Below are 27,765 nucleotides of genomic sequence, written 5' to 3' on the forward strand. Positions count from 1 at the left end.
TGAAATTCTTGCAATAGCCCTTCTGGTATATGTGAAAGTGACCTGTGTATGTGAAATATGTAGCTTAAACTTGTTTGAAGCCCCTGGTGTCCTATTTAGGATGGTTCTTATGTAGGAGTACCAACCAAAATATTTGAAGAGCGTAAATCTTCAGGTGTAGGTGGAAATCTCTTTCACCTTCAGGTGTAGGTGGAAATCTATTTCACCTTCAGGTGTAGGTGAAATGTGTTGCTAAACATGTTGGAAGCCCCTGGTGCTCTATTTTGGACCGTACTTGTGTAGCAAAACAGTCCAAAATATTTCAAGAGGATATACCTGGTATAGGTGAAAATCACTTCTATCTTCAGGTGTAGGTGAAATTTGTTGCTCAAACTTGTTTGAAGTCGCTGGTGTAGGACCGTGCTAATGTAATAAAACCATCCAAAATATTTAAGGCCTACACCTTCAAGTGTAGGTGGAAATCACTTTCACCTTAAGGTGTATTTGTAGGTGAAATTTGTTGCTCAAACCTTGCTTGAAACCCCTGGTGTCCATTTTAGGACTGTTCGTACATAGGGATACAAAAATATTTTCATGAGACCTCAGCAATTTGTGAATCTTTTTTTATTGTTCTCATTGTAACAGGAGTAAACGATTGCCCGGCAACCAACCCATGTCTGAATGGTGGTACATGTCAGGATGGTACCACCCCTGGAGCATATTCTTGCCTGTGCCCAACTGGTTTCACTGGAATGCTTTGCGATAACAGTGAGTTGGATTTATTTGTGTTTTTTTCTGGAGTGGGCATGTGATTTTATTTCAGTGAATGCACTTGGAAATATCACCTCTTTGTTTTGACCAAAGATAATCACCTACAATTGTTTTGGGAGCTTTGCAAAGTACAATACTCTTGTACGTCACAGTGCAGGTACGTGTACTAGAGTAGGGGCAGATGTTAGGTACATAGCTCAGATGCATTATATCATTTTGCCTCAAGTGAAAATTATGGACATTCATGGGGGGGGGGGCTTGACTTTGGATAAGCCAAGCTGTCATTTGAATATTTGCTGATAATTATGTCTTTAAGAAATCAATGAAATCTAAAGTTTGAAGCATGTTTATACCAACACGTATATACCAACTTTAAAGCGATAGATGATATTTTGCTTTTCATGCATTTTGACTATTTTCAAATGATAACGCCACTCAAAATTCAAAGGAGACTGTTCAAAACTTGACCTACAGTTGCAAAGACGCAAAGATCCTATATGCATTTAAAATGGATATTGCTGAAGATGCATTACCATGTTCGAACTCGCGATGCAGCCTGAATCTGATAAGCATCTTTTAAAAGTGACTGATAGACTGACAAGTTGTCTTTTTTTTTCTCTTCAGATCCAAATAACTGCATCGGCACTACATGTTTGAATGGCGGTCTGTGTGTAGATGGGGTCAATGTGTTCACATGTGACTGCTCACTGGTGGACTATGAGGGAGATGTCTGCCAAAATCGTAAGCAAATTTTGTTCTGTAGACTGTCGTTATTGTTCACTATTGTTAGCAGTGTTTTTCTATTGTGTTCATTTATAACCATTTTTACTGGCCACAACCCCTGTGATATGAGAGCAAACATTTACATGGAAACATATTTTTTTGTAAATTCTTGTTCCTCTGAAATAAAAGCTATAAGACATCCATTTTATCATTTCCTGAAAATGCTTTGCAGGGGTCGTTTGAGGCACAAACTCTTCCAGTTGAGCGTTTTTCTGTTCAAGTAGCATTTCCAACAATTTGCTCATTGGAAACGATCGTGCAAAGCGTTTGCTAATTGACTTTGACAGATATTGCTGAAACAACAATTAATCACTAAGAACAGAAATACTAACATAGTGTCATTAAATGGTTCGTCCCATTCCATGGCCAAGCTGCATCGCAAAGAAGGAAGTTCTATTCCAAGGTTAAATAGAACTTCCATTGTATGGTCTCACGATTGGTGGTTCTGTCCAATCAGATGACGAGGATTTATTTGATGTTGTGTAATAAATAATGAACGTTTCACATTCGTGCAATGGAAAGAATAATATCATTCGTTGACAGATGGAATGTTCCATCACATTCCATCTGTCAACTCATGAAATATTCTTGCCATTGCACTCATAAACATTCATTATTTGTATTTTGTGATTATATGAGCAATATACAAGCAATATGGGATAAATTTATGAACTTATATAGTGTGGAATGTAAGTGCTTTTATCCCAAATGGATTAAACGCAAGTACCGGTAAACTACATTATGACATTGAGCCATTGCATTTGGTTTTTAGCTGCGCGATAGCAGCTCAACAAATGTTCATGTCTAGTTAATTATTTAGTAACAAACTTTGACATTGCCTATTGCTCCTACATATTTTAACAGATTTTAAACCAAACTTTGTTAAAAGTATCAGAAGCCCAGCCCCAATATGTCACATGACCAAACTGGGGTTAAAGGTCATCATGGGGTGACTGGGGTCAAAAACCTAAAGAAAAATCTCAAAATGCTACTCCTTCCAGAAATTTCATGGCACAATCATGTGACTCATGAATGAACACAAATTCATTGGCCCTCAGCTTCTGAGATATTTCCGATCGAGCTTGTTTATGGTTGACGCAACAAATTATATTTAGTACAAAATCTGAATAAATGAACATAATTGGCTCTCAATTACATTTTCCCTACACTTTGAGCAAATGCCACTGGAAAGGAAAGCAAGTTATACTCATTATTGAAGGTTTCACAGAAATATCTTGGTTTCGTTTTAATACAGAGATGAAAGGAAAGCAAGTTATACTCATTATTGAAGGTTTCACAGAAATATCTTGGTTTCGTTTTAATACAGAGATCAACAATTGTCAACCCAATCCTTGTCTCAATGGTCAGTGTGTGGATGGTGTACGCACTTTCACATGTAACTGTGCAGGCACAGACTTCACCGGGACCTTGTGTGAAAACCGTGAGTTGAACTAACATAATTATAGCACCATTGTTGTAGGACTCAAGTCCAGGACTCGGACTCAAGTCTGTCTTGGTTCTTGGTTGGTTCTTCTCCGAAATACTCCACGTGGGAGTTTATACAGGAGGCCAGAAACACCGGGACAAACCCCTTCTCTTAGCGATAAGTGTTTACTGGGTTCTTTTACGTGCATTTATGCAACACACGGGACCTACGGCTTAACGTCCCATCCAAAGGACGAAGCAATAATGGTTAAGTGCCTTACTTAAGAGCACAAGTGTCCGCTGGCTGGCTCAATCCCACGTCACTGTTGCCTCTGAAACACCAGAACATGAGTCCGGTGCTCTTAACCGCTAGGCCATGACACTCCATGTCTGGAGTAGCGATGTTGATGACTCAGACTCGACCCGACATTGGCGAAAGACTCGGACTCGAACTTGACTACCGTGACTCGGACTTGACAAATGACTTGTGCAGACAAATCTGGCGATACAGTGAAATGATCAGTCTATAACATGACATAAAAATACAATAATAAATTGCCGAAACAGCCATATGTTTGTCCACAAACATACATCTAGTTGAACGTTGTTTTTCAAAGAATATGCTCAGTATGACTGAGATGTGAAATTATGACAGTAGAAGAAACCCTTAACTTCATGTCAGTGATAAATATCACCGTTATTGATGCTGAAACACCAATGCTGGTCACTGGTAAAGCTGATATAAAGTCACTGGCTGTCAAATTCAAGTAATTTACATGTGATCTAACTGTGTAGTTCTTTGGTTGTGATTTGTTATAGAGATAAACAACTGCAATCCTGACCCATGTGTGAATGGTCAGTGTGTGGACGGTGTTCTCACATTCACCTGTAACTGTGCTGGGACAGACTTCACAGGGACCCTGTGTGAAAACCGTAAGTTTTCTTGAGCTTTCTCTCAGAAATTTTGTTCACGCAATAATTTGTGAGAAAAACATACTTACATAGTCATGAAATTTACTGATGCAGGAGTGAACAGGACTTATTAATTGTAGAATTTGTAACAAGATACATTTTTAAATTTAATTTCCATTATTCGCTGTTCTCTTGAAGGTTTAAAACATTGAACTATTTTTATGTAGCCAAAAGTCTGATCTGTGAAATTAAACAAATGTGGCCAAAATAAGTCTAATCGGAAACTGCCATTTGGAAATTGTCAGGAAATTGATCCTGTAAAATTTCGTTCATCAAATCATCTGCCTTTCACAGACAAGAAAATTTATCTCAGAAGTTGAAAAGTTGCCAAGTCACATTTTGAATTGCGCCCTCTCATGAAAGAATCCCAAATGATCCTCATTCAGCCAATTGTGACTACTATATGACACACCGAACTGATGCATAACATCAGCAGCGTGCGCGTTTGTTGTGTCAACGCTTCCACCCATTCATGGATTCGCCCAATTACAAACCAACTACCAGCGGAAATTTGCAAAAATGTGTCGTTTGCCACATATTTGGAGATGACCTTCTTTTATTGTTTCCTTAAAAATGACAGCATGCCAGGAAGAATAGTTCCACAGGGAGTTTAGTGTCATTACTGTCTTTAAACCAAGTTTGCTTTGTAACAATAATTTGGTCGTTTACCTTTGGATAATGGAAATTGGTCCACTTTACCTTAGTGGATATGCTATTTATTTCCAGGTTTTGCGATTAAAAAGTAGGACAAAAATCAACAAAAATTCAATGTAAAAAGTCTCAAACAGCTGAGAATCTCCTCTTTGGGTAGACAAACAAACTTTACAAGAGTCCAATTAGTTTGAATGATAACTTTTTTCTCATTGTAACAGGAGTAAACGATTGCCCAGCAACCAACCCATGTCTGAATGGTGGTACATGTCAGGATGGTACCACCCCTGGAGCATATTCTTGCCTGTGCCCAACTGGTTTCACTGGAATGCTTTGCAATAACAGTATGTCAAAGTTATCTTTTATTTTAGTCTACTTCTTCTTGTGTTTACAAATTATGTTTTTATTGATCATTTTTATTGTTATGAACTTAAATTACATGCATAACCTTATTCGCAGTTAAGTTTTAGGAATAGTTGAAGTCAAAATGTGATTCATGTCATTGCTTGCTACAATGTTTCAGATCCTGACGATTGCATCGGTAACCCGTGTCTGAATAGTGGTCGATGCATAGACGGGGTGAACCAGTTTACCTGCGATTGTTCGATGGTGGACTATGAGGGACAGAACTGTGAAACCCGTATGTTGAAATTTTAATTTTAATATTTTTCTGAACTGCTTCATAGACTTTCTATTAAATTCTACCAGAGCTGTGTTCAAGTCATCAAAAATCAGACACAAATCAACACAGTGATTGTATTACCTTGTTTTTTTACGCATATGGCAACGCATATATGTGCACCGAAGAATGTGTAAGCAAACATGGTGGAGTGTGGCCTACTGGTTAGGGTTCATGACTCACGATCAGAGTGTCATGGGTGCTATCCAGCCGCTGGCCATATGCTGTGTCCCTGGGCAAACCACTTCATCCCAACTTGCCTCTCTCTACCCAGGAGTATAAATGGGTACGGGCATTAGTTGGGGAGTAACCTGCGATGGACTAGCATCCCATCCAGGGGTAGAAATAATAAGTAGAAATTATTCTCAGTCGTTTTGTGCTACTGAAACACGAGATAAATGCAGATGGGCCACATTTGCACATGACATACTTTACTGTACTTTGGGACCATTCGAGAACTGGGTGAGCTGGGCCCGCCCAGTAAGTTGCCGCCCGCTCCGAACACTGTGGCCGCCCAGTTACTCAAGCGTGACGCTCGGTTGACTGCAAAAGCAGCACTCTGGGTCACAACAATAGCTGCTTTCAATGGATTAGTGGTTATTGTTAAAGGATTACAGTGCCCAACTCAGTTGGGGTTGGTTTGGAAGACTCCTGGCTATCATTTTATTTTTTGCTGAATTTGATTCTATTTGAGCTTCATAGAATACAAGTATTTCGTTTGCATGAAATCATACGTTTATGTAAATATGCTTGACCGTACACCATAATTCCTTTTTTTACACTGTTGCGGCGCAGTAGTTGAAAGTTTCCTAAACGTGCAACTGTTGATTTTTAGAGCGCTGGCTGATTGTCATAATATTGTCACAGTTACACTAAGTTTGCCAAAAAATTGGCAACTGATGTTTTTCCGATGGTCATAGCTCAGTCATTTACTGTTGTGTGTCGTCGCAAGGTTGACCTGAGGGCTTCCTTATACTTATGAGACTCACTCTTCATTTGGTCTTTTTTTCCGAAGAAGCCACTGCAAGAAAATGGAATGTTCCAGGGACCACCGTGAAAGCTATTTGTAATACTGTTCTAAAAATTGAAGTGTGGCAAATATTTTTTCATTACAAGTATTTCTAAATCACTAAAATCTTTTTCAAACTACCACCTATAACATTGTCTTGATTGATATATTGTAAAAATCCAACAAAGAAGTTGACTGAAACCGGACTATAACCCCGGACTTGGACTCCTAGAAAACAAAATTGGTGCTTCACTTACTATATGTACATTTGGTTTTGTTTTTCTGAACAGAGATCAATGATTGTCAACCCAATCAATGTCGCAATGGTCAGTGTGTGGATGGTGTACGCACATTCACATGTAACTGTGCAGGCACAGACTTCACCGGGACCTTGTGTGAAAACCGTGAGTTATTTTGCTTCTTCGTTTAACAAGAAACAAAAGATACTGATTAGATTTTAATGGGTTACAACTTAATCACATGGAAGATATTAGGCAAAATATGCCGTTGAAAGATGCCAAATTTGCAATTTTCAGTTCGCAGGTCTAAAGTCTATCACATGAAGAATTATTGGCATTTTCATTTGGCCTTTTCTCAAGCCATGGTTTTGTCTCATCTTCGGCCACAGGCTCTGGCTTCATGATTTTGGATCCCTGGTTAGGCAGATTCTAGCTCAATATGAGTTCTTTTTTCTGTTACAACATATAATATGTAATCAAATTTGAATTCTTTTATGTGAAGTTAAAGTTTAAATGCTTCCAAATGACGTTATGAGTCAATGACAGAGCTTCAGCTGCACCCACAACTGGAGTTAAAGAAGGGGCTTGAAAGTATAAACTCAAGATTTGATCTTTTTCAGAGGTGAACAACTGTCTTCCCAACCCGTGTGTCAATGGCCAGTGTGTGGACGGTGTTCTCACTTCCACATGTGATTGTCGCAATACCGACTTCAGTGGACTTAGGTGTGAAATCCGTGAGTTGCACTGATTAGTTCTTCCGAATATATTATTGACAGCACTGGTAGGCCGGTTTATACTGGAAGCAAAGAGAATTTCGTCACGTCAACAATTGAAGTTTCATTGTGACATGCCCAATTACCCTAACAAATACCATTTTCACGAAATGAGACCTAACTGAGGCAAAATGAGGAATGTCCCCCAAATCCTTGTTTTAAATACGCATGCTGTACGCAATGTTCCGTAGGTACTTTATGGACCGCCCCTTAAGGCAAGTTCATACTCGGTGCGAAAGCGAATTTGTGACGTCATGGGGACCTCAAAATTACACAAACGTTCATCCCGAGATAATTGCGTTTGAAGTAATTCATTTTTTCAAAAGACATTTTTGACCACTTCGCAGTAACAGAATTCGGAAATGTTTGCATTGTCCGATAGCTTATGATTTACTCTTTGCTAATTCATAGTTGTTTGTTTAAAACAGTTCTTAACTAAACAGTAATTCATTAATAAAACTTTTTTGCTTTTCGTGAGAACATCAAGACATTGAGTCCCATATTTTGCCCACTACTTTGTACATAGTTTTTGTCACTTCGTGGGAACATGAACCTTTTTTTACTTTTTGTTGACGCAACAAACTTGTTACTTTCACGCGTCATACTACATGTGAGCGTGCGCGTCTGCTCCCATCCAGACTCATGTAGACCGATGTAAAATTCCTCCGGCCCTGCTCACGAGTTAACTTTTTGTCACTTTGTGAGAACATTTTACACTTTCTTACACTTCGTAAAAATGAAAAACACGGATTTTAAGGTTAACAATAATTTAAAAAAAATTGACAATATTTTGCTTTAAATTTGGTCAAATTGTTCCTTGAGACAGCTATAAACAAAAAGCTGGTAAAACTAAAAATCGAACAATTATCGATTTTCAAGGTTTTTGTCACTTCGTAAGCAAAGCGATGATGTTTCAACTCTGCAAATTTCGCAGCGAATGTTTCATGACGTCAAATTCGCTTTGCATCTGCATTCACATAATGTATGAACCGGGCTTAAGATGGAAGTTTATTCTAACTTAAGCAAGCTTGTGAAGTCTTCTGGAAAGCTCTTGAACAGCACTGAATATACAGTGCTTACAAAATGATGTTGGTGAAGGGCATTAACCCAATATGAAAATCCAATTAACAACTCTTTGTTTGCTGTTATTATTTCACTTTCAATCCAGCCATTAACGATTGTGCCTCCAATCCTTGCGTCAACGGTGTGTGCCGAGATGGATTCCTTTCATACACTTGCGACTGCACTGGTACGGATTTCACGGGCACAAACTGCGAAACACGTGAGTGATGTAATCTAACGGTTGGCTTCGGCTCTTGTCAAGTTTAATCTCCAAAAAGTGATTCATAGTTTGTAAATATTTTTTTAGCAATTCAAAAGTGAATCACTTTGGAATGGGACATTGATAGAAAAAAAATGGCCCATGTTTAGTTATTCAATTATTACTTTACAATTTTGAATTCTTTGCTGCCAGACAATAATTCTGTGTGTGTGTGGGGGGGGGGGTGGGCTGGTTTCCACTCTTATCATTGGTACTGATAATGTACGGACGGGGAGCCGGTCTGCTCGCAAAGCAGAACTATTTGTGCCCAAAAAAATGTACAAGTTGAACTTTCTATCAGTAAATAAAATGGAATTTTTTGAAAGGAGAAGGTAATGCTATGATTGCTCCAGCCAATCTTCTGTCACCCAGTCGGTGTATTAGAATGGTCCTGGATCTAACAATGCATTGCTGAGCTCTGGCTTTGTAATATGATATACTGCATACTGTGTTTACCGTGGTTGCAATGCGGGAATTTGGTAGGAGGTATGCTGTGCTCTTGTCATGCTTGTGGTCATGCTCATTCATAATATACATGTACGCCTCTGTGATGCTTTGAGGCACATATCAGTTCCTTGAGGAACCTAGCTAAGATACATCCAAAGACCAAGTTCACCTAAACTAGTAAGCAAAGTTGCATCCAAATTGCCAATTTGGTGGTTGTGCCATTTTTTGTTTTTTGCCGCTTGACAATACGGTTGTTGGAAAGAAATGTGCAAAACCAAGTTTCCCATTTGCGTGCATAAAACACAAACTTTCGCCTGAATTTGTCTGCTCATAAATTTTACACGCCGGCCTACCCAACACAAGATAGCTTTTTATTAATACCCTTATGACTGAACCACTTTCGGGAATGAGGAACATTTTTAGAAACTATCAGTGATCTGAAATTTGCCCATCATATTTTTCTGTCAACGCTTGCCTGCCTGGAACAATTTGCTTGTAAATTTTCTTGAGAAACTGATGCGTAACCTTTAACCCATTATTCTCTATACCACCCCAAATCACCCTGCCTGTTACTCCTTATACCGCCCCAAACCGCCCCATCGCCTTATGGTTGTATGGATTCATCAAGGAGTACATTATATGAGCGCTGATAGGAGTAAATCAATTGTTTTTTGTTTTAACTTTTGACAGAGATTAACGACTGCCCGGTGCCGGACCCATGTGAGAACGGCGGAACTTGTCTGGACGGAAGAACACCCGCCTACTCCTGTCAGTGCCTGCCAGGTTTCAGCGGATTCCTCTGCAATAATGGTAAACATAACAAGGCTGAAAGAAACTAAAGGTGTCAACAGAAAAAAAGGGTGCACAAGAGTCGCTTGCTGCTGTATCCTAACAGCACACCTGCACAGTGCTATACATACATCTAAAGGCATCTATAAGGGACTCATAGCAGACTATTATCACTGCATATTGGAAATCAAAAACCTATGTCTTAAAGCGTAATGTCCATAACCGTCGTTTACAGCACTTGTCTCTCATTATAAATAAATTCAGCTAACATTACATTAACCAAGTCATATTGTACATTATGGCCTAAGTTGGAGTTATAGAAGTAGTAGTAGTAGTAGTAGGCCGTCCTCTCAGGTTATTCCTAGAGACATGAGAGATGGCTGCTGCGTAATGAAAGTCTTCCAGAACTGGCGATTTTGGGCCTTTCTTCCAGCTTCTGTTATAGAGTGGATGCCTCTGGGGCTACAGCTTGTTAGAATGGTGTCCATCCAGCGCGTGGGTGGTTGTCCGCGAGGTCTATTGCCAGCTACGGCTCCTTCCAGGGTGATCTTAGAGTATCTGGAGTTTGGCATCCTTTTGATGTGTCCAAAATAGGATAGCCTTTTTATTTCAATGGTCTGAACTATGTCTAGCTTGATGCCAACTCTTGTCTTTATGGTCTCATTTTAGGCATTGAATGTAACATCCGTAACGATGGAATTGCCCTCAAGTTTAACTTGTAGAGAGTCATCCTTCAAGTAAATTTGAAGAAAAAAGGTTCTGCAGCAAAAATATTGTACCGCCCAAATTGCTTGGTTCCTCTTATTTTACTAAAATCTGACTTATATAATACTAACAAAAAGAAAGATTTTGCTGTCATTATTTACAAGTACATGTAGTTGTAGTCTACTTTTTCATCGAGGTACCTGGCATTAACGAGCTGGTACCGTGCTTGTCCCGCACATGTCATGTACTTGCAGTTGACACCTGTTTGACCAAAAGGGCTATGAATATACATACTGCAACTTAATTGATTAAAGGGTCCATGAGATGAATTTTTCTGAGGAACACATTTTGTGCAACTTTCTACTCTTAAATGTATGAAAACTATTTGACATTCCTTTTTTTGTTAATTTTGTTGAAAGGTGCACTTCTTTAACCCTAACTCCCTAGGGGGTGTGCAAAATTGTATTAAAATTGGAGAATTTAGGACAGTTACGCTATACTTTTTAAATTTGCCATGCTTTTCTGGACAACTGAGGCACTGTTGCTGTGATGTCATTTCAGGAAGACACTGTTCAGTTCAGAGGTTTTCTGTTCAAAATTGTGAACACAAAAAAAATTGCTCGTCGAATAACATTTGTGAGAAAAGTTTGCTCATTGGCTTACTGCCGTGTACTGACAACGAACTACCAAAGAAAAGAAAATTTACAATAGCAAAATGTCCAAAACTCTGGCAACTTTTGGTGCTGAAATAGCTGTAACATTGAGGTTCCTGCCTGAAATGACATCACACTTTTGACATCCACTTTTGCTGATGAATATGAAAGTTGGCATTGGCATCAAAACCAAAAAGACATCAAAACACCCTTGAAAATGGCAAAACGAAAATTGAAAGAAGGTTAAATGGGACACAAAGGTGCATTTTGAAGGATTGCATTAAAAAAATTATATTACATGTGCGACATCACAAAATTGATATACTATGCCAGTAATAGCTTGTCATTATTTTGTTGTCGGATAAGTCTATAGGCCTAATGTGATTCCTTTTATTCTGTGTAGATCCGAACCAGTGTGATTCCAACCCCTGTGTCAACGGCATATGTTTTGATGGCTCCAACATGTACACCTGTATCTGTGATGGCACAGACTTCACAGGCACCAACTGTGAAATACGTAAGTTACCAAAAACCCACACAACACCCAGTATAAATACCCCCCTCAACTGGTACAGAGGGAGAATTTGGGGAGAACACTGGGAGGGACATTCAAGTGCATTGCTTACGATGCCCGAAGCTTTTGCAAAGATGCAACAGGTTTGTGCAGATCAGCTGTATCAAGATTTGACGCGAGTTTTGGTCATGTACACGTTTTATGATGTTCTAAAAAGGACACATTTCTGTCATGATTACATTTTCAAACGTCGCGAAAAGTGAACTGCGGCATTCAAAAAGTAGACCAAAACGTTTGAAAGAATTGTGAACCATGGTCAGTGGTGGTGGTCAAAAGGTAAACCAGGTCTGCAAAAGATGTTCCAAAAGTGAATCACAACTGCCTATAAAGATGGCACGTTGTCCTTTATAGATGTCCAGCCAGTCTCTCCAATATGGCTTCAAATGGCTTTCTGTACGCTACCCAGTCTTTATTCTGAGTTGTACAGATTTCTCATGGGTGGGATAGAATGGGAGTGCTTTGAGGATTGTGGCATTCTTAAAGATATAGTCCATCATTTGTAGTTTGTGCATTTTGTTCGTTTGAAGCAACAAAAGTGTTCAAAATCTAATGAAGGATACTGAACAACTAACATGATGAAGTTTCATCTCAGCTTCAGCTGTATATTCCGAGAAAAAGAGCATTCTAGGATCTCAATTTCAAATCAAAAGTTGCTGAATCATGTTTTGAATTGGGCCTGAATTGCGTCCGAGACCCGTTCTCACTGATCCGATTGCAGCTATACGCGATGTCGCGCACTGATCCGACGAATTATAGCAACTGCGTGCCAATGCTTGCGCGCGCTTCGCCGAATAACAAAACGAACTACTAATTTACATTTTCCTACGGTGCGCCTTAAGACGCACCGTTGGAAAGGCTTTTCGTTGATTACTTCAAAATGACAGCTTGCCAGAAAGAATAATTTCACAGGGAGTTCCCCTTACTATCCTTCAACCAAGTTTGTTTTTCAACAATAATTTTTCGGATGGCTGCAAATGATGGACTATAGCTTTAAGCTTTTTCGCCGGCAATGAAATTGCATTGTATTAATTTTTTGTTACCTGAAGCGTTTGGCAAACAACAAAAATTATGTTTGTATAAAAGAGATTGAGAGTGCATTTAGTTTGGGGCAGTTTAAGCCTTTTTAGACAGTTGTTTGATTTCTATACTATCTGGTCAAACTCTGGACAGAAATTGACAACTGTAGCCCCAACCCATGTCAGAATGGCGGGAGATGTATAGACGGTGTCCTGAGCTCCTCGTGTAGCTGTATGGCAGGGTACCAGGGACTGCTCTGTGAGACGGGTAAGTAACCAAATTGATGTCAGTCCTAATAGTTATGTATTTATTTCTTTATTTATTAGTGTTGTAGTAACTCATACTCGTTCTTGAGTACATGTTTTCGAAATCGCACATGAGGATTTACTTGTGCTTTTACTCGTACTAGCAAGAATGATAATTACCCTTAAATGTCTGGTAGTTGTACTCTTAGAAATATTCTCTGGCTAGAATCAAACAATTTTTCAGAGGTACTTGCAGGAAAAGAACCAATTTTCTACTGTTTGGGATGCTTTTGCCTTTGTCTCATGCCGAGTTTGACTGCAAAAAGTCCCTGAGAACATGTGCACCCATTGAAATGTGCTTGTTCTCCGTGGAAAGTACTCGTACTTGTGGATATGTTTTCATGTACTCATACTCATGGCAAGGAACTCATGCTTGCACTCATACTCATTGCAAATCACTCGCACTTGTATTCATGGAAATGCACTCGACTACAACACTGTCAAAGAGTTGAAAAGCTTATAGCTATTGGCAGTATACCAATAATGAATGTTTATGAGTGCAATGGTAAGAATAATTTCATTCGGTGACAGATGGAATGTTCCTTTGCCTCGTGGAATTTAATTATTCCTTCCTTTGTACGAATGTGAAACGTTCATTTTTTGTTTTGTACAATTGTACAACACCTACATAAATCCTTGTCATCTGATTGGTCCGAGCCACCCATAGTGTGACCGTGCATTGGAACTTCCATTTGCCATGGAATGCAACTTCCATTTTTGCGGTTCAGCAACCATGGGTTGGGACGAATAATTCAATGACGGGGATTTATTCAGGCATCGTATATTGAAGTCCATCGTATTTCAAGTCAACAAGTAGACAGACCAAGAAGCATTATTCTATGTGAAGTTATTTCAAGAAAACTAATAGAGTATGATTTTTTTTTTCTGTAACAGATTAATAATAAACATTGGTAAGACCATGGGCTAGTAGGTCATCTCAACCCTCTTAAATCTGCCCTTTATTACAAATGACTAAACACAAATCAAGACAACATTTCAAGATTTCGTACCACAATTTCGTGGAAATGTTGTTGCCTTTGTCCCCAAAGTGGCATGGGTGGCACAGTGCGTAAAGCACTCGCCTCTCACCGCTGTGGCCCGGGTTCGATTCCCGGCTCGGGTCATATGTGAGTAGAGTTGATTGTTGATTCTCTCCTGTACAGGGGGGGTCAGAATGATCTGGATCCAAATTAAAGAAAATATAAAAAATATGTAGCAGTTATCAAAACAAGTGAAAATGAGATATGTTATAGGCTGGTATTTTGGACCACGAGGGTTTTACTTTGGGTTCTCCAGTTTTTCTCCGCAAAAATTAACACTTTCGATCTGGCTGTGCTCCGGAGTAAGTCATGGGTCATGAGGCGGCTGCCTAAGGCGCCTTTACATGCATTCGGCTTGACCACATTGTACCGGTAGCTGCGTCCCTCACAATTCAGCTTCTCAGCTGCAAGTAAGGACAATAGCCCCCTCCCTCCCAATGTGTTTGAGGTATTGTCCAGTTGTGGTATGCCCATAAAATTAATACTGATGTTGTTGTGTTTAGATGTGAATGAGTGCATCTCCAATCCATGTGAGAATGGAGGTGCATGTCAGGACCTGGTCAATGCCTACTTGTGCAGCTGTCTGTCAGGATTCCTTGGGCCAACGTGCTCTGTCAGTGAGTATCCTTAGATATCTGCACTAGTTACCTGAATGCATGCTACAAACTTTTCTCCGAACTTTAAGCGGATTTTCAAACCTTTGTGGAATTTGCTCTGGTTTGGGCTTCAGATTTTGTCCCACTTTTTGGACACCACCATGTTCACTCGAGGGCTCATAAGTTATATCGCAAATTTAGGAAGGTGATAGCACATGTACCATTACTTAAACGACACATAGGAACATTTTCAATTACTTGCACACATACCTACCAATTTAACAAGAAAATCCTTCTTCAAAGTGAAGATGACTGGTATACCAAAAAATGCACAAAATGCAAATGATATAACTGACCGAGCCTAAAGCTTTTCAACAAAGCAGTTTGGCAGCCTTATACTTGGAAGAGAATTAGGGGAAAACAGTTCAAGTGCACCAGTTTAAAGGACACCATGTAACAAATTGTTCCAGCAGTATACAAGGACAGGCTTTTAAGAGGAGTCCTCTCTCTCTCTCTTCAACTCTGTAATTTGTGTTCAGATCCTGATGATTGTGCGGCCAACCCATCTGTGATCAAGTGTCTGAATGGAGGCACCTGCCAGGATGCAGTCAATGGATTCACCTGCCTCTGCCCAGCCTTCTTCTCTGGTGATCGCTGTGAAAACAGTAAGTGGAAACAAATCTGTCAAGCAGTTTGTGGCGCTCTGGAAAAGGCATTGATTTTGCTCTGATTTTTCAGAGCCTTTGTTGGTTTGTTTTCTTTTTCTGAATGTCAAATATGTTGTACACATGTTTTTCTACCTGGCACTTTGGTCACATCATCAGGACATATCTTGATGAAACTTGGTCTAAACAAAGACCTTTATGGTCTGAAAACAATAATGTTGTAATTACTTCATCACAGCTATCTTGACTACATGTTTAAGTAGGGCTGTCCATCATATGCTGAAATGCTCAAAAACTCAATCAATTTTATATCATGATGACATCATGATGACATCATGATTTTCTTTTTGAGTTTGCCCCAATAAGGCTCATCCCAAGAGCAACTCTTTACACATTTTGGATTATATACGGGCCGACAATACTTCAGGCGTATCTTTTTGTGCATTATATTCCCAAAAGCAACCCCAAACAAAAGCACATTTTCAGTGGATTGAAAACGTCCCAAAAAAGCAATGGTTGCGTTTTCCATTTAAATATTGAAATTTTGTCAGGAGAAAAATATCCAATATGTAGAAGAGCATAGGTAGACCAATTTTAAGAACATACCTGAATTTGAGACCATTCATCCAAAAACCCCTACGGGAGGTCAGATATTTGTTGTCACTTTAATTGACTTTTGATTTTTATTCTTCTTCAGATGACAATGAATGCGCTTCCAACCCTTGTGTGTTTGGTTTCTGTGTCGATGGCGACAACCGATTTGATTGTAATTGTTTCCCTGGATACCAAGGAACCTTTTGTGAAACAAGTAAGTGGAGCACTGCCGGGGGGGGGGGGGGGGGGGGCGCATGGTGCTTGTGTTCTAGGGCAAGACACTTTACTACAATGGCCTCTCTCCACCAAGAGTATAATTTTTTTCAATGAGTTCCTGTGAGGGTAGAGGCTAGTTTGCGCTGCACTCGAGCTGCTGCTGAGAAATTGTCTCATGGCCTGATGAACAGGGGTAATAATTAGCACTTTGTATCTGTTGGCAAAGGCACTTATAATAATTGTTTTATTTGTATTATTAAGTCAACTTAAGTTTCTTTATATTATGTCGGAATCTTGTATGAAAAATCACTCGGGTCATCAAAGCTTATCACATTTGTACTGTGCATATGCACACACGCACAGAGTGTGCCAAAAAACTGCAACACTCAGAAAACGAATAATTAAAACTGTTTAATGTTTCGTTTCTTCAATGAAATGATATATTACATTAAAGCCTGACTATTTCTCAATCCACTCCTTTTTACCCCATTCCATTTGGGTCCTAAGATCCAGAAATACAATGAATTAAGTGAAAGGATGTCAATTTTACTTGGGCCACTCTCACCTGGACATGCTGAATATGGATTAAGCATTGAATAGGCATTGAGGTTGGTGACATCACAGGTGAGAGTAGCCCAAGTACAATGTACACCCTTTCACTTAATTGATTGTATTTCTGGATCCAGGTGGAATGGGGTAAAAAGAAGTGTACTGAGAAATACTCAGGCTTTAATGTAATATATAACTTCATTGAAGAAAAAACATCAAACAGTTTTAATTATTTGTTTTCCCAATGCTGCACTTTTTTGGCACACTCTTTATGCATTATATATTGGCCTCTGGGTGTTGTAGCAGGCAGTAGTGTCAGTTAAAACAAAAATAATTATATCAGCTTTTTAATTGACTTTTCGTTGTTTAACTTTTGTAAAAATAAGTAATTTGGGTTTCAAATCTCTTTCCCTTTAATGTTGTTCCTATTTTCATTTTTCATTTCTTTGATGGTTGCAAACTATTTGATTTTGTGTTGTTTATTTGTGGTTTAATTTTGCAGACACGAATGAGTGTGTGAGCACTCCATGCCAGCACAATGGCCAGTGCATTGACATGGTCAACTTCTACCGCTGTGAATGCACCGCAAATTTCCAGGGAGTTCACTGCGAAACACGTGGGTAGACTCATTTAAAAAGTGAAATTAGGAATTCGTTTACTTAAAAGTAGGCTTATTTGCAGCATCGTTTTGTTTGTTTCCAATAATAACATCCCTCAAAATCCAAAAATGTTCAAACCTAACCTGTTGAAGTTGCAGCTCAGTGGATGTTACACTCTTCGAGAAAAACAGTGAAAACCATGCACAACATTTTGATCATGAAACATGATTTCATCAAAAGCACTCCATATTTCCAAAAAGCAGTCAGTTGACTGATTGTTGAAAATCACCTACATTTCTTGATTTCTTCTTAATGACAGCAAGCCAGACAGAATAATTTCACCAGGGTGTATAGTACCAGAACAATCATTACTCCACGCAAGCTTTTTTATAATATTTCGGTAGGTTACTTTTGGGATAAATGCAAATGATCTTATATGCATTTTAAAACATTGGTTGGTTTCTCAACAAAGTTGCCAAAATGGCATTGTTTACGTTCAGTTTTGATTTGCTCTTGTTCTTCTTTCCCAAATGCAATAGACTTTGTTTCGTTTCGGTATGTGCCGCCTTGAACATTGAACATAGTCATTTCTCAATGAAACTTAACACAGACAAAGACCACATAGTCAAGTCTTGTCTTGCTTTGTCTCTGTCCTGCAGCAATGTCGGCGGACGTGGTGATAACAGACATGGCACCGAACCGGGTCCAAGGCAGCTTCACGGACATCATGGCCAACGACCCCCAGTCCACGTATCGTGTCAAGGTCACCGACCCCCAGGGTCAGACGGTGCGGGAAGTGGATTACACCGCGGCCGACGTGGTCAACGGCATGGTCAATTTCGACATTGACGGCCTGTCACCGGGAACAGACTACACCCTGGACCTGTCGGTGACCGACGGCAATGGCCAGACATTTATTCTGGACTCGCTGAACACGCGGACAACAAGTAAGTCTCCTGAATGGATTGGACAGTAGTTGATGGAATTTGGCAATTGTTGTTGTGAGGGTTCCTTTGGAAACTGGTTTTGTAATTGAAGTGGACTACCCTCGTGAATATTACGATAAATAGCAAAATTAGAAAAAGATGGCAACTTGCGTCACCTAAATGTAGCCGGTGCGGGATTAAGTGTTCCATAGGCCCTAGGCATTAGTGTTCTGTAGGTCCCACTCTGCCCTAGGCACCGGTACCAAATTCATGTTGATGCCTAATTGACCAATCGCCATTTGTTAGTTAGACAACCCTATGGAATTTTGTACATTACGTTTTGTTTGTCTCAGATTTCGCATGTTCAGCGTCCATTTGTATATCATGTAATGGACAGTATTTCACAAGCCATCAGCTGCAATGGCGCTATTCTGCCGCAATAGGTCAATAGCTGTACAAAGCAAACCAGGCCAAACCAGGCTCTTTAACCTATTGGCACCGTACATTACATGTAAATCTTTTACATACATGTACATGCAGCTACGTCAGTGTCAATGTTGAAATACTGGAGGTACAGTTTTCCTTCCTCCATGGTGAAATCAAATTCTGAGAGAGACACTAAAACTGCTGAAAACTTTTCGGGTGTGCTTGGGTGTTGGTTTGGTTTTATGTATTTTATGGCACATTGCACTATTTTCACAGGCCCTCAAATTTTTTGTAGGCCCCCAATTTTTTGTAGGCCCCCAATTTTCCGTAGGCCCCCAAATTTGTGTAGGCCCTAAGCATAGTGCCACAGTGAAGTGCATTTTTATTTGGTTTTCTTGGCAGCCATTTGCAACACAAACATCTGCTTGAATGGAGGCACCTGCCGTGAGGTAGCCTCAGCGCTAGGCTACGAGTGCGACTGCCCAGTTGGCTTTGAAGGCACTAGGTGTGAATCCGGTGAGTTAGAAAAATCAATATTGGCCCGTAGCATTGTCCAGATGAAATTCAGACTGTACGATAGCTGGTTATCTTCAGCAACTTAAAAATAAACCTGCGCTTTGGTGCATTTTAGTCTTTTACTTTTCTTAAATGTTTTAAATATATATTGAATGTTATCTCTTCATGTTTTTTTTTAAATATTGTAATAAATTGTTGCAATTCAGTTTTTTGCTGTGATGACAATTTTTAAGACAATTTTTAATAAACCTTTTATGAATGAATGAATGAATGAATAAGTGCCATTGTCCATTGGTTATTGTGGCAAACTCATGTGCTCGCGTTCTTAGGCAAGATATTTTATTACAATTGGCTCTCTCCACACTAGGAGTATAAATTGGTACCCGGGACGGTACAGAACATATTGTACTGAACTCAAAATGCTGCCTTAGACTGACTTCAAACTATGATTGCAAACAATGATTTGTCAAACCATGTTATAGTTGTACATTGTTTTAAGTAGCATCTACATATAGCAGCAAAGAAATATACTCTTTCTTTCCCTAGTGATATATCACCTATATTCCTTTCTGCAATCCCAGAGCATTATAAATGATAAAATATTAAATTTTAATCCGAAACAGATATCGATGAATGCCGGAGTTCGCCATGTCAGAACAGTGGCAACTGCCAGAATCTGCAGGGTCAGTTTCGTTGCAACTGCGTGGGACCTTGGACCGGCCCTTTCTGCAATGTCCGTGAGTACCAGTCTAAGGAAGTTTAGATCTTGTTGGTTTTGCAATCCATGATGACAATTGGCTTCCCGATGGCTCTGTTCCCATGCTGTTGAGAGTGCTCTTTGGCTCTGAAATTGCTTGTACCAGGGGTGCTGGTACCAGGGGTGCTAGTACCAGGGGTGCTAGTACTAGGGGTGCTAGTACCAGGGGTGCTAGTACCAGGGGTGCTAGTACCAGGGGTGCTAGTACCAGGGGTGCTAGAACCAGGGGTGCTGGTAAAGCAACGTCATTAGATGGTTCATCAATGAGCACAACCACTTCAAAGAGCTTCTAGGCATACAAATATGGGCAATTTCATCGTTACTGATGTTACATTTAGAGCCTAAAACTAATTTAAAAAAGTAAAATACTTGCAAATGTGTTATATCTGGTACAACTCTAGCTTAGGCCATAGTGTACAACATGACATGGTTAATGTAATGTTTGATGAGGTATACATGTGAGTGCCGTAAAGGACTGTTACGTATACGCTTGAAGACATAGACTTTTGGATTTTCAATACGCAGTGATAATGTCTGTAGAGTTTCTTGCAGTGATTTAATGAAATAACTATGTTGTGGTAGATATAGGTTCACTCTATGAAAACACCGTTTACATGTTACAAAAAAGGAACTTCATGCTTTTGCTGTTACAGACGTTACACTATAACATTACGGATGTTATGTGTCTGAAATCAACTTCCAACATGTGATAAAAAACATACTGAATCATGCTATTCTATGAGCTGTGTCACATTTTCATAAGATATGTACCTTTCTCCTTGTCTTAAAAACAAAAACTCTTAATAACACTTGCATTTTGCATGTGCAAACAAGATGCCAAAATGACTACCTAAAATTCTAATAATGTTAGCCCCTAAAACATTTTTTGGACAAAAAGTACATTGTTTTTCACTGGCACACCACTCAAATGAAAGGTCCTGCCGTCCCATTTTGATACCACATTTGAGGTTGTTCTGAATGTTTAATATATTTTTAACTTTTTAGCCTATCCACTTTGGGTGGAATTGCCCATATGCTTTTAGCACAGAAAGAATTGTGCTACTCGGCAACTTTAATCAAGGTGCTTTCCTACTAGAAACCTTGTTTAATTAGTTAAATTCATTCCTAAACAGACTAGCTCCCCAAACACCAAAATATCCTTCAATGGGCATTCATTCCTAAACCCTAATACGACAGATTCCAAAATGGGTAATCGTTTCTAAACAGATCACCTACCAAAATGACACAGATTCTCAAATGGGCATTGATTCCTAAATGGTCCCAAAACTCTCCCTGTTTTCCATCTGAATTGCAGCCCTAGCTGTCAACTTCAACGCGGGCGATTCCACCACTGAGTCTGTGCAGGTCATCTGGGACCAACCCACGGGCACCCAAGTACCCAACTACGTGGTCACCCTGGAGAACTTTGGGGGCGGGGTCCTGACCACGGCGACCGTGCCATCCACGGACGTCGTCAATGGCCTACTGGACTTCACGTTCCATGCGCCTCAGCCGGGCACCAACTACGTGTCCAGACTCTATGCACTGTTGGATGACGGCACTCGCTGGCCATTGGCGACCCTGACTACCAGTTCTGGTGGTAAGTAAAATTTGGAAATCCTACACCTTAAGAAATTGACTGAACCTATGTTGGTGGTTCCCCATTTTGTCAATGTCTTTATTCAAGGGGTGCCCGTCAGAAGTCAAGAACCTGTATAGACCATTTAGCCAGGGATCATGCCCAAAGCCACAATGCTAGCAATAAATAATATTTTGTTAATATTTTAGCAAAAAGTAATTGCATTTCATTCACACATTTCCCAACATTTCAACGGAAGCCCTATTTTAAAATGGGACCTTGTATTAAGGGGAATGTACAACATTTGCTTTTGCTGCAATTTTCAGAAATAAATGGATTTGGAGGATTATTATTGGATTAAGTGATGGCTTGTGTAACATATATAATTTACAAAGCATTAAATGCACATTAGAATTTGATTACATCTCAAGCTTTTATACTTTTTTCACCAACTCACAACCATCTATTATGTGGAACATACATAGAAATTGTATACAACTTATTGTGTTTGATTTTTTCAATATGGGTGTATTTGCTTTTAGTGAAAAAAATAAGTGTTAAAGTATTGTCCAGTACTATTATGGTTAGGAATTATCTGACTACTTGAAGAGTTTATTTCCAAAACATGATATATCCATTTCAAAAAAGTAAAACTGTTTCATAGTTATAGTTATCAACTGTTTCATTATATAGTTATCATACATTGTATAACATTTTAGAGCAGTATTACAGCTGTTTCTAAACTACATTTTATGATTTATTGTATTGTCAAATTGTGTATAACTGTTTACCAGCCATGGAAACTGACTCTGGGCAGCCAGTAAAGGGCAGGATTCTAACAGGTACAAAATGATGTTTATTGCATTTTGGAAAACAAACTCTTCACTTCATTTTATCGTCTTTGTTCACTGTAATTTTCTATCAGCAATATGTACGACTGGTCCCTGTGAGAATGGAGGAACCTGCATTGATGCCGCTGGTACCCCGCTAGGCTATCGCTGCTTCTGTGTTGCCGGCTATGAAGGCGACAACTGTCAAATTGGTGAGTTGAAATAAAGAAGGAAATGACAGAGAAAGGGAGCCCTCTTGTGGTTAGTAAACCCTTTAGTAGGTAGAATGGGCTCTGTGCGCGAATGGAGAGGGCGCTTTTTGACCAGTTTTGAGAGCCCAGTGGACAGCACACACTGCGTGCACATAGTGGCTTGATATGGTTGACTTGTGATGTAACCTACACCTGTCACATTAAACCTGACTATCTCTAGTCTAAAGAAACCTTTTCAACATTGTGGCTCCCTGCTGTACATAACAATATCGTGTGGCTATTGGTAACCAGCAATACCACTAACCTCAGTAGACTGGTCCTGAACTGTCAACTAGAGTCCCAATTATACAACACCTGAATAAATCCCCGTCATCTGATTGGTGGGTCGTTGATCACGTGTCGTTGAATTATTCGTCCCAACCAACGGCCCGGCCGGACCACCAAAATAGAAGTTCCTTTCCATGGGAAATGGAAGTTCCATTGCACGGTCACAGTTTTGGCTGCTCTGACCAATCAGATGATGAGGTTTTATTCAGGTGTTGTACAAAACAAATAATGAATGTTTCACATTCGTGCAATGGAAAGAATAACTTTATTCGGTGACTGATGGAATGTTCCATCTTTTCTTCCCATTGCACTCATAAACATTCATTATTTGTATACATGTAGTGCAGTCGACTTGCTTGGGTTCCAGTGAAGTTAAGTCAAACAATTGTCAACCCTAGTTTTTTTTCCGAGCCTATCATATCTACTTGGTTTTGTTTAATATGACTAGATTCATTGACAAGAAAAGCTGTTGTTGGATGTTGTGGGCACGATGGGAAAAGTCAATACAATTACAACTGAGCTATCCAGCCCTATGTCAGCGGTTCCCCAATTCATCAATATCTTTGTTCAAGGGGCGCTAGTCAGAAGCCATGAGCCCCTAAATAAATGCCATGCAGCCAGGGATCACGCCCAAAGTCACGATGCAGACCTGAAAATATAGCAAATGGAGATCACAAGCATGATCGTGGCCAATACAGTTTGTATTAGCTTGAGCTCTGTCCACCTGGGTAAGAAGATTCTGATGTGACTGTTATGTAAATGATGGGTTTTTTTTCCATGTAGAAATCAATGAGTGCTTGAGCAACCCATGTAAGAACAACGCACAATGTGTGAACGCTGTGAATGCATTCTCCTGTGTCTGCACTATTGGTTGGATGGGAGTCTTGTGTAACATCCGTAAGTTCACCTTTCACTTTGATTTGATAAAGATTCCGTTGATGTGACATCTACATAATTATTGTAACGTTTCAATGGAAATTCGTCAAAATCCCTTTATTAACTGTCCCAAATGCTAAAATGATATCCAAATTTCAACAATGGGACCTTGTGTTAATCTGCCTTTCAGTTTTACTTAACAAAGATGAAGATGAAAATCTGTTTTATATTCAATGTGTCTCCGCTCTTGGACTTTGTAAGGCGATCCGACGCGTAGCTCATTATTATTTTTCATAACTTTGTTTACTGCTTAAAGGTATAAATGTTTTATGTACTGATTCATCTGATTTTGTGTAATAGCATGCGTGATACAAGCTATGCTTTCAAGGTTTTGCCACCTTTACTGGCCTTTATGTTTTAACAAATACTTGTATTTTTTTTTTTTCATTTCTGCCATTAACATGAAATGTGTGTTTGTACGTACGTAAAGAATCATATGTGTCTGTGAATGTATGTAACTTACAAAGCCTAAGAAGCACCGTAGTGCTTGATCCTATTCCAGGAAGATCACTTTGTACATTTTTTAATAACCAGCAAACTACAGTTTGGTTACTGAAATTCAAAAATAACCACGTTTTCAATATAGGCCTACCTCTCTAAGATAATATCAAGTGTTTCAGACTTTGGCAGTTTGCAGGAAATTGGTAACTTTATCTACTGTGGTGAGGCTTTGCATCCTATAAATGCCTATATTTTGGCTCTTGGAAACCTTTGAAATTCTACATTTTGATTTTTGAAACCTATTAAAAAACCTTTATTGATGAAGAGGGGCACTGTGAAGCTTGGTGTACCTTTAATTTTCTTTAGATGGTGCAGGACAGTTTTTCTTAACATTTATTAAGTTAAGCACGTGTTTCATATCCTTGTAGCCACTTCCAACCTGTTCATGCTTGGCGAGGTCACCACAAACACAGTGGAGGTCAACTGGCCCAGCATCGAGGTGGACGGCACCGACTTCATCTATGAGGTAGAGGTGACGGACCCCAACGGCGTCTCAGGCACCATTCAAATCCCACAGGTACCCAACGCAGGCCCAAACTATGTCTACAACCAACTGATTACCGGCCTGCAGCCCTCCACTCAGTACCAGATCCGACTGATAGTCAGAGCTGATGGGACTCCATATGTTGTGGGCACCCAAGTGCCTACCACCAAAAGTAAGAAATTGCAGGGGTTACTTTTCCTCATGTAGTTTTGAAGTGATAGTTGCATGCATATGGCATAAAGCTCAATAAAGGTGTTTGCCAGTCTAGTGTGGTAGTTAAGTACTTTTATCCAAGTCCAAAGTACTGCCGAATACCAAGCTATCGAGGACCAGTCTTATCTGAGTGCTTTGACTAATTGAGAACGAGTACAGCTAACCAAGTCCAATTACTTGGACTCTGAGTACAAGTACGAGTAGGCTACTTTATTGAGAAATCAAGCGAAAACAACTAAAATCCCAAGTAATGGGATCCCACACAGATGCCGGTAGCATATTTCACATAAAGATTAAAGGATGTTGTCTGTGCATATACCAACGCAAAGGAAATTGATCCTCTCCACAGCCTGGTACTATTCAGCATTAGTGTCAATAAACAAAGCATGCGCGTCTCCCAGTAAGGAGATTTTTTATTTCAAAACTAAATTACCCAATTGTTCTCTCAGTCTTTATAATCGGGTACGAGTACTTTGATGATGGGTACGATTTTGAATAGTTCGGTCTAAGTACTTTGCTTCTTGACTACGAGTTCCGTGAATTTGAGTCTGGGTATTCTGATATTCGAGTATTAGACCGAGTACGTAGGTCGTATGTGTTTGAATTGAAGTACACCCAACCAATTTTCATCTGAATGTGCGCACACCCTGTCATTTCACATGGGCTTCAGGCATACTGTGATGATGCATTCAAAAGTCCAGTGGCAGACCTAAGGAGGAGGATTTAACCCCCCCTCCCCCAGCCGCTGACTAATGTAATGTTGCAAGTAAAATGAGGCCAAAAGTAATAAATGCTAAACAATTTAAATAATGGAATGTTTCTGAACAATTTGCCTCCATTTAAAAGGAAAAGTCACGGCTTTAGGATTAATAGGCGTTTGCTTTTAAAGGATTGGGGAAGGTTTTCTAATCATCTTCACTGAGCTTATGAACAGATGTATTAGTTTTTTTCAATATGTGTTAAATTTTATTTATTAACCATTCCGACATTTTAGTTCAATCTTCTTGGTAGGGGTTTTCAATTTGTTTCCATTCACTGACTGATGATGTCATTTTTTACTTCTTTGCTTAATTCTTTTGTTAACTCTAGATATATTTTTACTATGTAGATCTTTGTTTAATTCTTTTGATAATTCTAGAGATATTTTTACTATGTAAATCTATCAACCAAACTCCTTCTTTATTATAAATGTATCATTGTTTCTGTTTTCCCAGTGATGTTGCAATTATGATGAATTGAAAAGTATAACTCATTTGAATTTTTGTTGATATCAGGTGTGTGCACGGATCGTCAGCCCTGCCAGAATCAAGGATTCTGCATCCCGGACACCAGTGCCACGGAAGGTTATACCTGTCTGTGCCCTGACGGCTGGGCTGGTCTCAACTGTCACGAAGGTACTCCAAACACACTGCCTCCACATGTTCACATTTGCTGGGATTGGGACTAGACAGATTCCAGAGGCACATGTGTGATAGACTGATACACTAAGCCCCATCTCGTGATGCTTTGACCAATGACAGCCAAGATTAATGTCCGACATGGGTGCACAAAACGTCACTCACACCACGAAGTAACGCCCAGGTCCACTCCAGTGTTACTTCGTGAAAGCCACTACATGACAAATTTTGGTTTCGCGAAGTAACACTCAAGTGTGCGTGCGCACATCGGACATTGGCGTGAACGATTTTCGTTTTCACAAAGTTACAACACTGTTAGAGAAATACAATGTGGATAAAAACGTTTCAAACGTTTGACAGGAATGTAGTTAATCAGTATTCTTGTGGGATTACAGAAACAATTAAATAAAAACCTTTAAACTGATGAAATACAGATGGGTGCTACTTTGTGAAAAAGAAAAATTACCGAGTGAGCGGACAGTGTACTTGGGTATTACCTCAAGAAAATGAAAATCACTCTGTTCTGTAAAATACGCATGCATAGCGCGCACACAAATCCACTCGGGAGTTACTTTGTGGTGTTCGCGTGAAGTATGAACCTGCCTATAGGCTAATATTTTTCAAATGTTGCTGAAGTGGTATGTTCCATGGTGAAACACATGTTGCAAGCGTTCATAAGGTCGGTTCATGCTTAAGGCAGAAACAGAAGCGAAGCAATTTTCATGCTGCCATAAACTGAACTTTCATTGTGACGTTCACAGGTACCCGAACAAATTCACTTCTCACTGAAATTACGCATAACGCATGAACCCACTGTTACACCAGTACATCCAGTCTAGAAATAGAGACGCAGAACCGTTTCCATTTTACAGTAAAAAAAAAAGTTTGTTCCAGAATACAGAGGCAATCCAGTATCTGCACCTAATGAAAGAGGCTAGTATTGGGAATGTTGAAGGAACAAATGTTAGCCATTTTGCTCTTTTTACCTCTTTCTTTTCAGATTTTCTGGAATGCGCTAGTGGTCCCTGCAGGAATGGTGGTCAGTGCATGGAGCAGGTCCTGGGCTATAACTGTGTGTGTACTCCACAGTACCAGGGACTGCACTGCCAAGTGGGTAAGAGAATGCTCGTTTGTACTCTTGGGTTCAGATCAGGCAAGTGGTTTGCAAAAAATAAACCCACCAAAAAACCTGTTGAGAACTGTTAACAACTGAAGCCATTGCAAGAAATGGCTTCTTTACTATTTGTTTAAAAAAAAAACCTTCCAACATATATTCTTCTCAAAATCACTAAAAAAAATTCCTAGGGATA

The 27,765-nt window shown here is 39.5% G+C and overlaps 1 protein-coding gene across 4 annotated transcripts in view; it reads left to right on the forward strand.

The window, feature by feature from the left end:
• LOC119734740 (fibrillin-2-like) overlaps positions 1-27,765 on the forward strand; it is a 110,206-nt gene that overhangs the window by 40,657 nt on the left and 41,784 nt on the right. For 3 of the 4 annotated variants that reach the window (XM_038208282.1, XM_038208281.1, XM_038208284.1), the window contains 25 exons: positions 625-747; positions 1,375-1,491; positions 2,861-2,974; positions 3,778-3,891; positions 4,803-4,925; positions 5,105-5,221; positions 6,560-6,673; positions 7,129-7,242; positions 8,450-8,563; positions 9,740-9,859; positions 11,600-11,713; positions 12,941-13,054; positions 14,636-14,749; positions 15,268-15,393; positions 16,091-16,201; positions 17,255-17,368; positions 18,011-18,298; positions 19,106-19,219; positions 19,843-19,956; positions 21,292-21,576; positions 22,481-22,597; positions 23,708-23,821; positions 24,730-25,017; positions 26,333-26,452; positions 27,456-27,569. In XM_038208282.1, coding sequence (XP_038064210.1) covers positions 625-747; positions 1,375-1,491; positions 2,861-2,974; positions 3,778-3,891; positions 4,803-4,925; positions 5,105-5,221; positions 6,560-6,673; positions 7,129-7,242; positions 8,450-8,563; positions 9,740-9,859; positions 11,600-11,713; positions 12,941-13,054; positions 14,636-14,749; positions 15,268-15,393; positions 16,091-16,201; positions 17,255-17,368; positions 18,011-18,298; positions 19,106-19,219; positions 19,843-19,956; positions 21,292-21,576; positions 22,481-22,597; positions 23,708-23,821; positions 24,730-25,017; positions 26,333-26,452; positions 27,456-27,569 — 3,417 coding nt within the window. The remainder of the gene's footprint in view (positions 1-624; positions 748-1,374; positions 1,492-2,860; positions 2,975-3,777; positions 3,892-4,802; positions 4,926-5,104; positions 5,222-6,559; positions 6,674-7,128; positions 7,243-8,449; positions 8,564-9,739; positions 9,860-11,599; positions 11,714-12,940; positions 13,055-14,635; positions 14,750-15,267; positions 15,394-16,090; positions 16,202-17,254; positions 17,369-18,010; positions 18,299-19,105; positions 19,220-19,842; positions 19,957-21,291; positions 21,577-22,480; positions 22,598-23,707; positions 23,822-24,729; positions 25,018-26,332; positions 26,453-27,455; positions 27,570-27,765) is intronic. The other variant, XM_038208283.1, reaches the window with a different exon arrangement.

Source organism: Patiria miniata, unplaced genomic scaffold (assembly GCF_015706575.1).
Source record: "Patiria miniata isolate m_02_andy unplaced genomic scaffold, ASM1570657v1 HiC_scaffold_28, whole genome shotgun sequence".
In the NCBI taxonomy this organism is placed as follows: Eukaryota; Metazoa; Echinodermata; class Asteroidea; order Valvatida; family Asterinidae; genus Patiria; species Patiria miniata.